The sequence below is a fragment of the Lathyrus oleraceus genome, chromosome 3 (assembly GCF_024323335.1).
Source record: "Lathyrus oleraceus cultivar Zhongwan6 chromosome 3, CAAS_Psat_ZW6_1.0, whole genome shotgun sequence".
Classification (NCBI taxonomy): domain Eukaryota; kingdom Viridiplantae; phylum Streptophyta; class Magnoliopsida; order Fabales; family Fabaceae; genus Lathyrus; species Lathyrus oleraceus.
Window position 1 is genome coordinate 230,812,384 of NC_066581.1, and position 19,143 is coordinate 230,831,526.

The window sequence follows — 19,143 nt, forward strand, 5'->3', positions numbered from 1 at the left end:
GAGAAGATACTACTTGTGGTAAGTAGTCACTTCAAAGAGGAAAAGTTAAACTGCAGAAGCTATTTAAGTGATGGAGTAAACTCAGTTTAATAACCACCAGTTTCTACTCTACTCCAACTCTTATATAAATAGAGATGCAATCAACATTCAGTAGCAAGAAATCAACTAGCCAAAACTATACTGAATTATTTCACGCTCAAGAAAATCATCTTTGCTCTCAAAGAATTTCACTAAGCTTTTGCTTATTAAGTGAAAAATCTGTTCTTAAGTTTGTAATACTTGCTTTCCTAGAAGCACTTTAGATTACATATCTTGTATCTTTTATTTGTTTGATTTCCTCAAGTGACTCTGTGTAGTCTGTAGACTTGAGAAGACTAAGAGATTTTCTTCTCTCTTAAGTGTTGTTTGTAATCTTTCAAGATTAGTGGATTAAGTCCTTGTTGAAGGCGAAATCACCTTGGCCGGGTGGACTGGAGTAGCTTTGTGTTATAAGCGAACCAGTATAAAATCATTGTGTGATTTTCATTTTTGAAAAGCGCTTATTTTTCAAACAATTCAAACCCCCCCCCCCCCCTTTCTTGTTTTTCTCACCTTCAATAGTATGGGGTTTCTTAAGTTAATTTTTTTCATTCACCTTCCCTACCTACAAGTCAAAATGTATTAGCATGACATTATAATTATAACATATGCATAAAGTTCGCTTCTATAATCCATACACTTCTATAATCCATAAACCAGTAAAAAGTTCACCAATCTTAAGCTGTACATGTCATATTATCCTACAAACAGGATGAAAGAAGCAATTGAAACATAAACAATGATACATAAACAACATAGTTAAATTCTTAGGTTATACATTCACTCATGTTAAGTTAACTTCTAAACATATTTGAAAACATAAATTATTGAACCATCTAAGGACCTATATTTTATACTGTGAAGACTAACCTATAATGGAACCATTTCCTAAGATTCGAAGGAGTTAAATCACACTCCGTATGTAATATCCCATTGAAGGTGTGAAAAACACAAGAAATTGGGGGTTTGAATTGAGTTTTACAAGCAAAAGTTTTTTTCAAAACAAAAACGCAACTAACAAGTTAATATCAAAAAGATAAAAACACAAGTATTTTTATCCTGGTTCGCTTGAACTCAAAGTTATTCCAGTCCACCCGCCAAGGTGATTTTGCCTTATACATAAGGACTTAATCCACTATTATCAACATACTACAACAAACACAAAGAATAACCTTCTTTGTCTTCTCAAGGATCCAACTGAACCTTAGTCTACTCAAGGATTCACAAAGAACAACTTTCTTTATCTTCTCAAGGATAACCTCCTTAAGGACTCAAATAAATAGTTTGAAGAATATTTTATTTGTTACAAGATGCTTCTACACAAGCATATTTTACACAAATGAATAACAAACACTTAAAAAAATTGTATATAAAGAATGATAGTTTTTCACAAAGAAAAATGGCTTGTCAAAATATTTGTGCAACTAGCGTTTTCTTTAAGTATCCAATGCATGCTTATATAACATAAGCATGTGACCGTTGGAGGGCAAAATAGGGAAAGCTCATTTGAGCGACCGTCCACTGTTGATGGGAAAGAAATGATACTGCATACTATCCTTTAGCCCAAAAAAGTAGTGACAAGTGTGATGTATAGTACTGTCCGTGCCCACAAAATCATGTAGTGGAAATGTTGTTTGTTTTGTATCATATATTATTTGATCATGTTCCTATTTTGATCTTATCCTTAAATTCATTGGCTTATTATGAAAATTGATTGAAGCATGAAATGAAGAAATAGAGAGTTGGATTCAGAAACTTCAGAACCTTGGATCAGAACCTTGACAACATCAGTAGTCTGGCTTGAGGTCTTCAGTATCTTCATAATCTTCAGCTTCATAACACAACTTCAGAAGCTTGCATTATTCAAAAGTTTGGTTATCAGAGTCCCGTAAAAAATCAAGAACTAAGAGAATATTGCAGCAGCAACATAGAGTCTCCTTAGAAGCTTCTGATGAGTGAAATAGCTCAGAAGTAGAAAGAACATTACAGTAGCAATATTGACGTCTTTCAGAACTTCTAATAACTTGTGCAGAAGAGGATTTAGAGCACATAGTTTAGAAAATGATGATGTTGCATATCATACATTTAGAATCATAACTGGTTGTTAAAACTACACAATATCAAACCATTAGGGTACCAAAATTATTCTCACACAAATACAATATTGTTATCATTAAAACTCAAGGTATAAAGGCATAACCAAATCTTGTTCTAACACCAATGTCCCTGTAAATACTTTATTCATTGTCAATTGAGATAAGTTGAGTTTCTATAAGCTCAAATTCTTATCAGTTGGGACAAGTAGAGTAATTAGTGAACTCATATGAGCTTAATTCTTACTCAGTGAGATTGACCTTTATTAACATGTTAAATAACGAACATATTGGTAACATTAATAATTGGTCAATTTCTTACTAGAAGATAAAATCTCTGATATTTCTTTTCTCTGTATCTTACCAATCACTCTGTCATTTTGTTAGTAAGGAGATAAGAGAAAGGGATAAGAAAAGGAAAAAAAAAGAGAGAAATAAGAGAATAAAAACGAAAGAGAAGAGAAAATAAGAGGAAAAGCTTGAAGAAGATGAAAAATATTACATCAACAAGGATTTAACTCAATTTCATCATCAATCTTCTTCCTAAAGGTGGGTTCCTATATAACATTAGATTTAGGGAGGGGGTGGAAGTCCATGTCTTGGGAAATTAGGGTTTGTGTGAAACATGTTATATGTGATCATTTTGGTGTTCATACATGTTATACTTCTTGCTATGTTCTTGTATATGATGAACCATGTTACTTGATGTTACCTTGGTATACTAAGTATTATGTATTGTTGTTGATGCTTCCTTTCTCCTTCCTGTTAAGTTTTATTTTGGTTCTGACAAGTCATCCTTGTTAGGCGAGGGGATATCTCGTCAAGTGAGATTTCATGTTTCTGGGATGTGATGTTCTATCATTCTCACTATGGGAGAGGACTGTCTCTGTAGGTAAGGTCTCGCTTGATGGCTCGCTAAGCCTCGTCAGGCCAGGTAGCGGGTTTTAATGAAGGGAAACATTATTTTTAGTCTCGTTGGGATCTCGCTTGGGTCTTGCTCAACGAGAGCTCGTTGGGTGGCTCGCTGAGTCTCGCCATATGAGAATGCCTTGTTTTGTTGAAAATGTTTTGGTTCCTTGTCTCCACCCTAAAATGGGAACCATGATTTCTTTTCTCTATCCTTTATGATGTAAAATCATGCATATATGTTTATTAATGTTTGATAAGAAAGGATAAACTCTTATACTTATGTTATGAACTATATCATGAATTGTCACTTATCTTGAATGTAAATGGTTAAGCTGTTTGATCAACATCAAGTAATTTTCAAAGCATTTCTTCAGTCCCTCATCATTTCAAACCATTGATTATTTCCATCCTATTTCAATTAACTTCAAATCATTTCACAAATCATTTTTTACTAAAACGATAAACCCTCGATCAACATCGAGTCTTTTTGTTCCTGCTTATCCAAAGCGTGTGAAACCTTTTCTTAATAAAAACCATTTGAAAAGGGAATGGGTTGTTTCCACTTTCCTGCTCCTTGAATGATAGAATGATTGACCCACGTCATATTGCTCGATCCTTTGTCATTTGAATACAGTATTTAAGTCTACTACTAATTTTATCAATTAACTTGGACAAAAAGGGAATGGGTGGTTTACACTTTCCTTATCCTCAAATGATTGAATGATTGACCCACATCATATTGCTCGATCTTTCATCGTCCATCTAAAAACAATTGAACACATCAAACTCTTTTATCGTTGTCGCGCGATCATCATACCCTTTTCACAAAATGAAAGGTATTTTGTCTCGGGATAATGCAAGACAATGCTTTATCCACTTATATGTGTGAGTAAGATATCGATGTTTCACGTGAATGTTGATATGTCTCAAACCACCTATTTCCAATAATACTCTTGTGAATTCATTCATTTGTCAACATACCATTTGTAATAACTATGTTAACAAGCATACTAATTTACATGATACTAATTGTAATATTTCGCATTTGAGGTTTGTTCACCCTTCACATCAAAAATCATTTCCTTTTGTCCAAACTGCATTAAGTACTTCCCATTGTGATGTGTGTTTTTATGCCAAGCAAAAGAGATTGTCTTTTCCCCATAGCAATCATAAGTCAACTGATATCTTTGATTTGATCCATATGGACATATGGGCCCATTATCTATAACCTACATATATGGCCACCCATATTTTCTTACAATTGTAGATGATAAGAGTAGACATACATGGATTTTTCTCATGAAGAAAAAAAATTGAAAGTGTCACTCTTGTTAAAATCTTTAGGTCTCTAGTTAAAACCCAGTTTAGAAAAAATATCAAGTGCATCAGATCTGAAAATGGAAATGAATTTATTCTTAAGGACTTCTATATAATATCAGGCATTATACATAACACATCATATGTTGCCACATCCCAACAAAATGGCATAGTTGAGAGAAAACATCAATGTATACTTGCCATCACTATAGCACTTTTATTTCAAGCCAACTTTCCCAAAGTTTTCTAGTCTTATGCTTTTAATCATGCCATACACATCATAAATAGACTACCTGCACCTTTCTTGAATAACAAGTCACCTTTTCAAGTTTTACATAACCACCTACCTAACGTCAAGCTTCTTAAAGTTTTTAGTTCTCTATATTTTGATACAACATTACAAGACAATATGAAGAAGCTTGATTCTAGATCTAAGAAGTGCATATATCTTGGCTTACAAATAGGTGTTAAAGGTCATATCATATTTGACTTACAATCTAAATAAATTTTTATCTCTAGAGATGTCATTTTATTTGAATCTATATTCCCTTACATACATTATGAACATACATCATCTACTACTTCTTATTCTTCTCCTATTCCATCATCTTTACATGACTTGTTGAATTTTCTCTTTATTAATGACTTTCCTAATCATGACCCACCTATTACTCAAACATGCACCCCTAACTCCATCACCAATCATAATACACCTATCATTCATACACCTACCATATATGATATTTCCATCAACACATTTTCTCATCCATCAGTTCATACACCTATCAATCCTTAACATGTCATTGCACCTGATGCATCCTTTCAACCTAGAAGATCTTCTTGCATTAGTCATCCTCCTATGTTTCCACAGGACTATCAGTGTAACTTGATTGAGATTGCAAGACTTCCCCCTAATTGAGGTGCATTTCCAACTTCTTCTGCAAGTAAGTATCCTTTATCCTCTTTCATATCCTATAATAACTTATCCACTCCTTATGCTCAATACTTTCTTAGCATGACTTCCATGATTGAACCAAAGTCTTATGAGGAAGTTGTCAAGGATATGAATTGGAGTAGAGCAATTCAAAATGAATTGCAAGCCCTTATGAAGACAAACAAACACATGGAAAATTGTTTCCTTGCCCAAGCACAAAAAGGAAATTGACTGCAGATGGGTTTTCAAACTCAAACTTCATGCCAATGGATTTGTGGAGAGATATAAGGCACGTTTGGTAGCTAAGGGTTTTAATCAAACTGAAAACCTTGATTATCTTGACACCTTCAGTCAAGTTGTCAAAATGACAACCATTGGAATCTTCATGGCCATATCCGTTGTTCATAACTGGCCATTGTTTCAGTTTGATGTCAATACTAATTTTCTTCATGGTGATCTCCATGAAGAAGTATACATGCAGGTGCCACCTGGTCTTGATTTCCCTTAACCTGACATGGTGTGCAAACTTCAGAGGTCCTTATATGGCCTCAAACAAGCTAGCAAATAGTAGAACACTAAGCTTACTGAAGGTTTAATACAATCAGATTATGTTCAGTCAAATTCTAACTATTCCCTATACACTAAGTCCAATGGTGATCATTTCACACTAATCCTTTTTTATGTAGATGATCTGGTCTTAGGGGGGAGGGGGAGATATGGATGAATCACTCATATTAAGACCCTCTTGAATAACAAATTTAGCATCAAGGATTTAGGTGAACTCAAATATTCTATTGGTTTTGAAGTAGGCAAATCCAAAGAAGGAATTTCTCTATGCCAAAGAAAGTATGTTCTTGCCCTTTTGCAAGACATTGGCTTGAGTGAATCCAAACCTTGCAACACTCTTATGCAACCTCACTTGCAGTTACATAAAGAATCTGGGACAAGTCTATCTGATCCAACTACATATAGGACATTAATTGGTAGGCTTTTGTACTTAACTCATTCGAGATCAGAAATCTCTTATGCTATAAGTAAACTAAGTCAATTCCTCATCTTACAAACATACGCATGTCGCATCCGCGAAAAACAACCGACGGGCTAAAACAAAATAAACAGAGCCGCCACCGTGCGTTATTTATCCCAAAAGAGGGAAGGGAAACGCGCGAAGTAAACCTGGAAAAGACATGGTCTCGCGACCAAAGAGAGATGGGATCGGGAGTCGGTTATACGAAGGGAAGGTATTAGCACCCCTACACATCCGTCGTACTCGACGGGATCCACACTCAGAAAGATAGAAAAAGGTTGCTAAAACTGCTCACAAACATCACACACACACACACACTGGAAATAACACAGGTGGGATAAGAAGGGAACGGGCTCGCTAGGATATCGCATCCTATGCCTACGTATCTCATCTGGAATGAGAATCAGAGCTACCATAGTTCGGCTCATGCACGCCAAACAAACCACACGCAGGAAACCGACTGCCAATCGCTGGACTTATGTCAGACTCCACACAAACCGGCAAACATGGAAACCGAATGCCAATCGCTGGACTTACATCAGACTCTGAACCAACAAACACACACTGGAAACCAATTGCCAATCGCTGGGCTTACGTCAGACTCCGCACTAACAAACACCAATAGGATACGGACAGCCAATCGCTGGTCTTACATCCATATCCTAACACACAAGAAGGATAACAACCAACAGGTTACTAAGGAGTCTGGCACTCGAGCCTAGTAACTGTCAAGCAAACACACACAAAAAGAAAAAGGGTGCCCGGAGAGATCTCGTGCGACCTCCTGCCTACGTACTTCATCTGGTATGAGGATCAGGGCAACGTAGTTCCCCTTAACAGGGGAGAAACTTTCTCCTAACCAGAGACTGGGAAATGACAAACTAGAAGGGAGACTGACTCGAGCCTAATAGTTATCATGTATTCCACAATGGTCCTAGGTTGAGTTTTCTATCTAACTTGCACAGGCAGCAAGCTATCTTAAACAGCTCAATCAAAACAAAGCAAACATACACACAATTAGCACACACTATATACACACAAAGTGGGCTCACACAAGGGTTAGGCTGCAAAAGCAAGCCAACTGTATCAGGGTGATGTTAGCTCTTAACCCTAACATTGAGAGTTAGGGTGAAGCAGATGAAATAGGAAGTGAGGGGTGTGCCTCACAGCTCTTATCCCTGGCCAGGGAGAGCTTCAGACAAAGGAAAGTGTGGGTTCAGAAAGTGGGAACCCTTCTACACTTATGACTGACTCAACAGGGATCTTGGGTTACTATCCACAATGCATCAACACCAGTTGTGTGAGTAAATGGATGACTCAACTGAATAGCAGGAGATGGATTGCACATCTCTTGTATCTGCCAATTGCCTTATCAAAGGTCTTTTCCTGCTTGGCACAAAGATAAACAAACACAAGCATTGCCTCTTAAGGAGGACTTCAGACAGGTGCCTGCCCAAGTAACAGGACAGGTCTTCCAGACTACATGAAGTCAGTGAGTTATACCTCAATTGGTTAAGCAACCAAGCAACAGCAAAAGCAAGTTCACAATGAACTATAGCAACTAATGTACCTGAAAACAATCTAATTCAGTCAGTACACAACTCAGAAAGTTAAACAGACAGTTAATAGTCAACAGTTAACTGTACAAAGTCAAACAAGCAAGCAAGCAATGAGTGCAAAGCACAAGCTCAACTCAAAGGAGCTAATCCACCTACAAAACAACTTAATGTTAATCAATATCAATCAAACATCAATCCAAATGAGCAAATGAATCAAACTCCCCAAGGCCATATGCTTCTTGTCCTGAAAACACAACTCAAACATAAGCACTAACCACTAGGACAAGGCCTAGGGTCAAAGAGGGAGAAATAATTCAAAACAGAACATGAAAATTGGCATGAATCAAGCTTAATCAATTAAGAACAAAATCCAAGTGGTCTCATGTCCATATCATCAACCAATTTCATTTCACAAAGCATCTAAGGCAAAGCATGCAAGTTGAAAGCTCATTGAAGCAAGCAGAATGAACCAATCCAAATCAATTCAAAAATGATTCAATAAATCCCAAGAAAAATCATGGCTAAACAGCATTCATCACATGATCATCATACCAAAAATCAAGTCATTTGGACAAGTGGAAGCAAGGAAAATAAATTCCATAAGGCAAGGCAAGGCAAAACAATCTCAATTAGGGCACAAATAGATGCATCAACTTCACACAAGCCTAAAACAGAATCCACACATGATAAATGTCTCAACCCAAAGCCACAATAAACTTAAAAGTGTCTAGAATCAATGTGCAAAATTTCAAGTTCATATGATAAACATAAAGCATTTCACAAATCATCTAAATTCATGACTCTCCAAAAGTCCATAAATGAGCAACCAGCAAAGAAAATCTCAAACAAATTGGAAATGCACTCAAAAATTCCACAAAATTTCACAATCAAACTTAACATCCAGAAGTAGCATCATGCAAAAATTCACATCAATTGGCATTTATTTGGCATGGTAATGAAAATCAACAAGTCAAGCAAGCAAAGGTGTGACACACATTGTCCCACCTACATTAACCAGATCATATCTCATCAACCAGAAATGGGAAAAATACAAACTCTATACCAAAATGTTCATTAAGATGTCTATTTTAAGCACACAAAATTTCACAATCATTGGAGCAATATCCATCATTTCATGAAGCAAATGGCATGGAAGGTCAAGAAAGCACATACATACACAATCCCTAAGCCAAAACAAAATTCATGCGTGCACAATTTCTGGAAAAAATCTCATAAAATTCTAGAGATCATGAGGAACATCATGCAAAAAATCCCAGGCAATTTGGATTAGTATCCATGAACTTATGAATTTTTGAAATGGAGATAAAATTAAAAAAATCATGTGAGGAACTAGCATGAAATGGCATGGCATAAGGAACTAAAATGCAAAGGCATGGTGAAAACATCCGGAGCCAAGGATCGAACCATGTTGAAAATCAAATTGAGGCACGCTTACAATGAAACGCCGCGTTTCATTAAAGCTGATGTGGAAGCGCAATTGAATCTTGGCCAATCAAATAGCCACGCTAGCTCCATGCAACCAATGCATGGCAATAAACATCCAAACTCATACAAACAACGCGCAAAGGGATCAAATAACTTTCTGGAAACGAAATTCTAGGGTTCTTCATGCGTGTTCATCCAGTTCATAGGCTCAAGAACATTTTTTCACAGAAATGAAAAACGAATACATCATCATGTTCATCTTTCCAAGCACATCAACAATCAATGATCAATTTGCTCTAATTCTCACTATCATGCATGGATCGAGCAAAATAACATTCACATGTCAAACTTAAATTCAACCTAACTCACTCAATTCTTGATGAAATTCTACGATACAAAGCTCAGTGCACTCTACATTCAAAGATCTACCACATGCATATCCTAATTTCAAGAATTATAAGATTCGAACCCTAACCTTCAAAGAGATGCAAAACTGAAATCGAGGTTTTCAAGCCTTGTAATGTTGAAACAGATGCTCTTATGCTCTTCGGAGAATGAATGGAGGAAGGATTGGAGGTTTATCTTGCACGATCTAGCTGGAAAATCAAACTGCCATGGATGGAGGTAGCTTGCAACAGTCCTCAATCAGCTCGAAAATCCTTGCAATCTTGCTTCAAACACACTGAATTATGCTCATGGATCATGCTTTGATCAAGAACAATGCTATGTTTGTGAAGAAAATTGGAGAAAAGTTAAGAGGAAAATGTGAAGTTTTTGGATCTAGATCTAGATTTCAGAATTCTGTTATGCTAATCCCATTTTCTGTTATGATTTGCAATATATATGGTCTGTTAATGATGCACACTAATCATGATTAGGCAAATGCAAGTGAATTAAGCAAAGACCAAGTGTTATGCCAAATTGGAAATTCACCCCTCATGTGTTCAAAGCAATGTAACAGTGCAAGGTTCTGGTTTGAAATCCACATGAAATGATGTTTCTAAGCCAAGGCAAGTGTTAGGAAGTGAATTCAATGAATATTTTTCAAATTGTCATTTTCCCTCCAAAATTCAAATGGAAAGTCCAATATTTTTGTGATCAAAATGCATGGAATATGATGTATAATTTGGATAGAGCATGTCAAAACAAGAATGTGGCAAAAAATCCCACTCCATTTGGCCTTTTGGTTCAAAAGTTATGCACTTGTGAAGTTCAAATTATCTTGACCAAGATTGATCCATATCTTCTCAACCACACATGAGAAATTCATGTTCTTGGCCTTTTTGGAAATGTGAGAGCAAGATCTACAACTTTCATGTTGGACAAAATTTCATTTGAAGCATTTTTGATGATGTAATCTTGAGGAGAAAACCTTTCCATTTTTGGCAATTTTGAATTTCAAGTCACTTTCTATTTTTGGAAACTTTTCATCTGACCTCAAATTCTCCATTGTTGATGTTTGAAATGTCAAATGAGACTTGTTTGAACATGAATGAAGTCTCTCTAACCATCTCCCACATTCAAATCCATGGTTGAATGCACAGTTGACTTTGGTTGACTGATAGATGAATTTCAGCTTGACTATTGAGCTTGAGCCTCAATCTCCTGATGAACTGGCTCCAAAATGAAACCCTAGCTCCCACAAGCTCAATAAAACCATATAATTATCCCCATCTCATAAAAGACCTCATCTCCTTGACAAGCCCTGATTGGCACAGGGCAGATGATTAGGGTTGACCAGAGGTCAAAACCCTAATCCCAAGGAACTGATCAGGAATAATGAATCTCTTGGTGATGATAAGACCATGATGATGATGATGATGTACCATTCCAACCAAGATAATGATCAATCTCCTTGAGGAACCAAGAAACCCTAATTGAAGTACAAACCTTCAGATGGCTAGTGATCAATTCATGAGACCCTCAGGCTTGCATCTCTTTAACCTCTTTATCTTCTGAGAAAGACCTAGGAGGATGACTTGCTTATTGTTTCCCCATGATATGCAAAAATGCAATGACTAATGTCCTACAAATGAGAATGCAATATGCTAAGCTAGTCCCAAGAGAGGAGGGCAAATTTTGAGGTGTTACAACGCACACATGCTAGCAGGAGTCCATGTACTCGGATACCTCAAAGGTAACCCATGCAATGGTCTTCTATTTAGTTCATCAGCTGGTCTCAAACTCAAAGGGTTTTCTGACTCAGATTTGGGAGCATGCCCTGACACGAGAGACTAACTACAAGCAAATGATTTTTCTTGGAAAAGAATGAAGAAATTAGTGGTGTCTAAATCTTCATCAGAAGTAGAATATCGAGCTTTGGCCCAAGCAACATGTGAGGGACAATGGATTCTATATTTGTTGAAAGATTTTCACATAGAGCATAATTCTCCAATCTTGATCTATTGTGATAACAAGTCATCTCTTCATATAGTAACAAATCCAGTTTTCATGAGAAAATAAAGTACATAGAGATCGACTGCCATGTTGTTAGAGATAAGGTTCAAGCTAGGACACTCCATTTGCTGCCAATCATATCAAAGGAACAAGTAGCTGACATTATGACAAAATCCTTGCACATGGGCCCTTTATCAATCTACAAAACAAGCTTAGGATGATTGATATCTATTCTAGCTTTAAGGGGGATGTTGAATGTAAAGGGACAGTGAAGAACATCGAGATAACTTGCTAGTCAAGTTAACTCAATTATGGTTGAAACTATCATTAGTAGCTAATTGTTTTTAGCTTAACTACTTTTAGTTAGGTTGTTAGAAGTTAGTTGTTCAGCTCTAACAAATTATAACTCATATAAGTAGCGGCTTACAATCATCACTTTATAGATTTTGTGTAACCTTCTCATTCAATCAATATATTGAGATTGTTCTTTCTTCTTCAATGGAGTTTTTTAATCTCATTTCACAATTACTAAAGCGAATTAAAGGATAAAAAATATAAAAATATTTCAAAATGTTAATAGGTATTTTGCTCAGTGTCATATAGATGAGTTTTGAAAAATCTCCTTATATTTTTTTTAAAAATATATATATTATTTTTTACAATATAGTTAATTAAACAAATTTATTTAAAATTATGTACTTTAACAAGCAATTGTGTTATAAAAGATAAATAAGTTGTTTATCCGAATAAATTATGTTCAAATTAATATCTCAAAATAAAGAAAAATATATATTTTTATATTAAAACTAAAGTTGTCATATTTTTAAAATTTATTTAATTATTTAAATTTTTTATAAAAATATATAAAATATAAAATATTATAGAAGTCCACCGCCAAATCCGCAGGTAAGTCAACATATATAATTGTATTCCTATGAATTCACTTCGAAAAGTATTTCTTGTGGATTATATTAAAGCTAAATATGTAACAATCATCAATTTTTTCAGAAAAATTGCAATAAAATCTGCAAGTATTGTTGAAAAATCAGCAGTACGAACCCCAATTATTCCTGCGATTAATTTCCACAAGTAAAAATGGAATTTCTAATAGAGATGGTAAACAAACAATAATTTTTAGACAGGAAAAAATGGAAATGTATTAGATAAATAAATATTCACTAATTTTTAAAATGAGTTTGATTTTATTAATTGTTTTTTTAAAATGGATGTAATTTTCATATTTCAATATAAATTTAATTTTTACCGTATATTAATACGATATACATTAATTTCAAAATATTTTATAATGATGAGAAACAAACCAATGACTAATAACGATAATTTTGTAAAAAGAAATTTGACAATTTTATTTGATTCTTTTACTTGTTTTTAAAAATATTAAACACTACTCATTTTAGAATATAGTATTTAATCAGTGATACATTTTTTCAATTGCGCACGTGATAATATTAAGATAATATTTTTTTTGGTGGAAAGTTTAAAATGTTTTATTGACGGTTAATAAACAAGATCATAAAATTAATAGGCTTTTAGATGTTACTTTTCATTAAGTTTTTTACTTTTATTTTCTTATAAAATTTTAACTTTGCATTCAATCTATAATACTTTTTTTGAATCACGCAGTTGGCAAAATAAATATAACATTTAATATGTTTTGTTGATAATAAAAAAAATCATGAATTTATATGTCTTTTTCTTTTATTTTTTCAATTATTTATTTTCTCTTTTTTTCAATTTATAAGTTAAGAAAATGATGAATTAATATGTTTACAAATTACTTTAGAGTAATTAAAATTTTCAATAATATATCACATGGAGAATGACAATCGGCAAAAAGGGTGCAAGTTATAAAGTCAAGTGTTCATTTCTCACTAACTATTTCTTTTTCATATTTTTCACCTTCTTTCATTTACCATTTCTCGATTATTTTTCTTCTTTCGACAAAAATTTAGGATTTGTTCATGGCAATTGTAAATATAATATTAAATCAACCTTAGACTATTTGATAAAACTTGAAATTAAAGTGTAAAGTGCGAATGATTAAGTTTCACACCGATTTAAAAAATGAAAATGTTAAATATATGAAAAAAAGACTCATATGACTATTATCTTAAAATTTTGGGAGAATACACGGTATGAAGGTCTCATATAATTCTTAGTCCTGCTTGCATTATCCAATGACAATTGCAATTTAAAAACAATTATAAAATATTAATTTTTATTAGATTAGATATTCATGTAAATTTAATAAAATCTTCTTAAATTTTTAGAAGTCTCATATAAATTAATCGCAGTTTAACCATGACACAATAAATAAAAATTATATTTAATCATAATTAACGAAGACAAATGTTTTATGAAATTCTATTTAATTATAATTTAATTATGATAAATTTTAGTCCATGTACAAAAACCTTGTCTTTTACAAGTAAAAATGGAATATCTAATAGTGATGGTAAACAAACAATAATTTTTAGACAGGAAAAAATGTAAATGTATTAGATAAATAAATATTCACTAATTTCTAAAATGAGTTTGATTTTAATAAAAAAATATTTTAAAATTAATGTAATATTCATATTTCAATATAAAATTAATTTTAATTATTTAATTATACCATATATTAATACGATATACATAAATTTCAAATTAGTTTAGTGCACTTTATTTCATAATGATGAGAAAAAAAACAATGACTAATAATGATAATTTTGTAAAAGTTGTTTTTGACAATTTTATTTGATTCTTTTATTTGTTTTTAAAAATATTAAACACTACTCATTTTAGAATATAGTATGTAATTCATGATACATTTTTTCAATTGCGCACGTGATAAATAATACTTTTTTTTGGAAAGGCTAAAATTAATAGGCTTTTAGATGTTATTTTTCATTAAGTATTTTTTAAATTTTTTTATATTAAACTGTTAACTTTGCATTCAATTTATAATATTTTTTTAATGATGCAGTTGACAAAATAAAGATAACATTTAATACGTTTTATTGATAATAAAAAAAATCATGACTTAATATGTCTTTTTCTTTCATTTTTTTCAATTACTTTTTTTTCTCACTTTTTTCTTTTCTTTTCAATTTATATATTAAAAAAAATGATAAATTAATATATTTACAAATTTCTTTACATTAATTGAATTTTCCGATAATATACCGCATGGAGAATGACAATTGGCAATAAGGGTGCAAGTGTTCATTTCTCACTAACTATTTCTTCATTTTTTTCTCCATCTTTCATTTACATTTCTCGATTATTTATCTTCTTTCATCAATAATTGATGGTTTGTTCATAGTCATTGTAATGTAAATTAAATCAACCTTGGACTATTTGATAACACTTGAAATTAAAGTGTAAGGGAGGAGTTTCACATCGATTATAAAAGATAAAAATGTTGAATATATATATATATATATAAAAGCCTCCTATAACTATTATCTTAAATTTTTTGGAAATACATAGTGTCAATGTCTCATATAATTCTTAGTTATGATGTAGTTTGCAGTACCCCAAAGACGATTACAATTTAAAAACAATTATAAAATATTAATTTTTTAACAATTAAATATTAATGTAAATTTAAGAAAATCTTCTTAAACTTTTAGAAGTCTTCGATAGATTAATTCTAATTCAACCATAATAGAATAAATAAAATATTATATATAATCACGATTGATTGACGATACGAAATATTTTATAAATTTTTATTTAACTAATTGTGATAAATTTTAGTCCTATGTAGTAACCTTGTCTTTTATGCCACTAAAGATGACTCTAAAATTTAATTACTAGCATACATTGCAAGTGCAATGGATTTCTCACTTTTCTTTTAGAGAAATAGAGAACTTTATTTATCATTTATTTAGAAGATAATAATGACCATTTATATATTTTTCAGATTTGTCCAATTTTCTTAAAAAAACAAAAAACAAAATTATCATAATAAAAATCATCAGAATTCAATTGATAATTCCGATATTATTTAATTATATTATTTGAAATTGAAATTGAAATTGAAATTTAAAATAGTGTCAGTTTTATGTAGGAGTGTCAATTTGCATATGTTAACGGGGATTCCTCTGAAGATTATCTGTGTGGAGCTGCGAAATCGGTGATTTTTCTTCCGTGGGAACGGGGATGGAGGAAAAAATTCCGTCGATGACACTTTGGGACGGGGATTGGGAAAGTACCATCCGTCTGCGGATTCCCCGACCCCGACCATATTATTTAAATTTTATATATCATATATTATATAATATATATAATTATATAATTTTGCATATTTTTTATTAAAATAATAATTAATATATTAGAAAATGAAGAGTTATCCGTGAATCATTTTTTTTTGTTCTATTGAATAATGTATTGTTTCACTACCTAAATACCCAACCTTATAAAAGTGCATCCATTAGATAAAATATACACGCGGTCTCCTATTCTTCTTTTATCAAATCTCTATGCCTCTTCTATTCCTCATCTCCTTTGTTTTCATCATCATCACAACAACAACCACCCTCCTTTGTTCATTGTTTTTGTTTTTTTTGTTATTAATACAAGATCTATTTTTTTAAAAAGAAAAATACAAAATATATATTTTTTAAAAAGGAATAAACAACGAAAATACTAGTGCCATAATTTTGATCGAAAAATATAGAAATCATTTTAAGACATGATCTCCGTTGATCTTTGATTCTCTGTGGGGATCTGTGGGGATGAGGATGAGAAATAATATTCTCCCGTGACGGAGAACGGAGATGGGGATAGGGAAAACATTATGGGACACAGTGAGGAGTGTGGAAACATCCTCCGCACATTTACTGCTCCGTTGACATCCCTAGTTTTATTTAATATTTATTATTTTTTAATAATAAATAAATAAATTCATAAAAAAAAACTTATTAGATTTAATATATGTGACACGTGGACACACTAGATTTCCATCTCCTTGTGTATAAATTCATACGATTTCTTTACAAAACACAAATCATTTCACCAATCTGATTTCTCTTAACCAGTATGGAGAATCAAAATAAGAGAAAACTGATCAATGTTGAAGAGGCTGATGCAACTCCGAAAATCACTCGTTACTCATGTACTTTTTGTGAAAAAACATATGAAACTCGTCAAGCACTAGGAGGACACCAACGTGGTCACAAACACGAACGAAATGTCATACGAGGGATTAAGCCTATGTCAATTCCTCGTCATCCCAAGGAAAAAGTGAATTTGATCACAGGAGCTTGTAAGGTTGATATGAAAAATATCAATGAATGGAAAATACCAAAACAAGATGAAGCGAAAAAGGCTCATCAAGATCAAAATAGTGCAAAATCTGAATTTAAGTTTATTTTGCTTCCCATGACAAATTCTCAAATTAATAGGTCTGGGAGCCATCAAATTTCTAAGACTGAAATTGACTTTGGTCTGGTTTCAAAGAGAGGTACTAATAATGATTTTCATGATGATGATAAAGAAGCTAATTCCAATTTAGTTGATTAATCTCGGTGAGATATATAATTAATTATATATTTAAAAAATATGATTAAGATCAATTGTACTCTTTTATATTTATATTGTTATATATATCAAATATAATATGGTAAGGTCTGTGTGTGAAACCCAAAAACAAAGTCTTGTGGGTGTCTTATTTTGTTGCCTATTTCTATGTAAATTTGCTTTATGAATTAATCAATTTTTATAACATTTTCATGAATTTTTTTAAAAATAATTGGAATCCAATATTGAAATTGATTTTGTTAAAAGGAACTAATGCTAACAAAGAGTCTATACGTTTTTATATTTATTTTTGTATGAACGTTAATTCTTTATTCACTAAAAGGAATTAAAATTTAGAGATTACAGATATTGCCCTATTAGTATAAAATATTTTTACATCATCATTTAATAGAATTATAATATTTCATAATCTTATATCAGTATTTTAAAATTAAACGTGTGATTTAGCGGAATATTCATCCCTAATTAATTGATATTGATTAACAATATAAAAATATTTTACAATGTCTATAGATATTTTTTTCTCCTAAACTTAATAGTTAAGTTTTGAATTTAGAATGAGACAATAACAATGTCAATAAATTTTACTTGGTGATTCGATCACAATATTGTCTTATAACGATTTATTATAAATATGCATGAGTCAAAATAAATTTATGATTTCATAACTTTTATTTTTTTCAAAAAAATAAAGTTAAATATATGTATAAATAAAAAAGAAAATACATATAAATAAGAGTTTAATTTAAAATAATAAATATAATACTAACTATTAATAATTTATTATAAAAAAAAAATACAAAAAGTGAAATTAATAAAAAATGTTACGAGGATAAAAATTTTAAACTTTAAATTTTTTTAGATTGGTAAGATTCATGTATCAAAAGATAAATTCTTTAGATTTTTTTTTAGCATTGTTGACTGGTTTCATTTTCAGTTAAGAAATTCGACAAATCAATCTAGAGTTTTAGAATATATCCTATTAAATTCTTATTCAATAGTTTCACGAGTCTAAAGTCATATGTAACGTTTGAATGAATAAAACTATCTTGCATCTCGAATGAAATAATAGAATTTGTAGAATAAAACTTAAAGTAATAAAAGGAAAATAAATATATATATATATATATATATATATATATATATATATATATATATATATATATATATATATATATATATATATATATATATATATATATATATATATATATATATATATATATATATATATATATATATATATATGAGAAAAAGGAATATGCATCGAAAGTGTAAAATACTTTTACATTGTTAACCAATGAGACCCGTGTATCCCGCCACATCACACTTTTATTTTTAAAATATTTTTATGATTTGACAATATGAAATATTTTGATTGAATGTCAGTGTAATACTTCGTTACACTGACAATGCTCTCTCTCTCTCTCTCTCTCTCTCTCTATCTATCTCTCTCTCTCTCTCTCTCTATATATATATATATATATATATATATATATATATATATATATATATATATATAACCCCGTAGTTTTACTCTACATAGTCGGTCTCAAACCCGGATAAAATGAGAGGATTATGTTAGGTAGTTAATTTAGAAGGTTTTTTTAGGATATATCACAAAGGGAGAAGCTTTTTCTATCAGGGAATCTTAATGGACATGTAGGTAGCGTAGCGAGAGGTTTTAAGAGCGTGCATGAGGGGTTTCGCATATGGGAGGTGAATGCAAATGATAACTCCATCTTGGATTTTTTCACCGGTTTTAGATCTTACTATAGCTAATACATGGTTTTGGAAAAGAGATGAACATCTTATCACATATAAAAGTAGGGG

The 19,143-nt window shown here is 31.7% G+C and overlaps 1 protein-coding gene across 1 annotated transcript; it reads left to right on the forward strand.

The window, feature by feature from the left end:
- The first annotated feature begins 16,809 nt into the window (after positions 1 to 16,809).
- Positions 16,810 to 17,292, forward strand: LOC127130587 (uncharacterized). The gene has a single exon (XM_051059568.1). The coding sequence runs from the start codon at positions 16,810 to 16,812 to the stop codon at positions 17,290 to 17,292; it is 483 nt and encodes a 160-aa protein (XP_050915525.1).
- Positions 17,293 to 19,143: the final 1,851 nt, after the last annotated feature.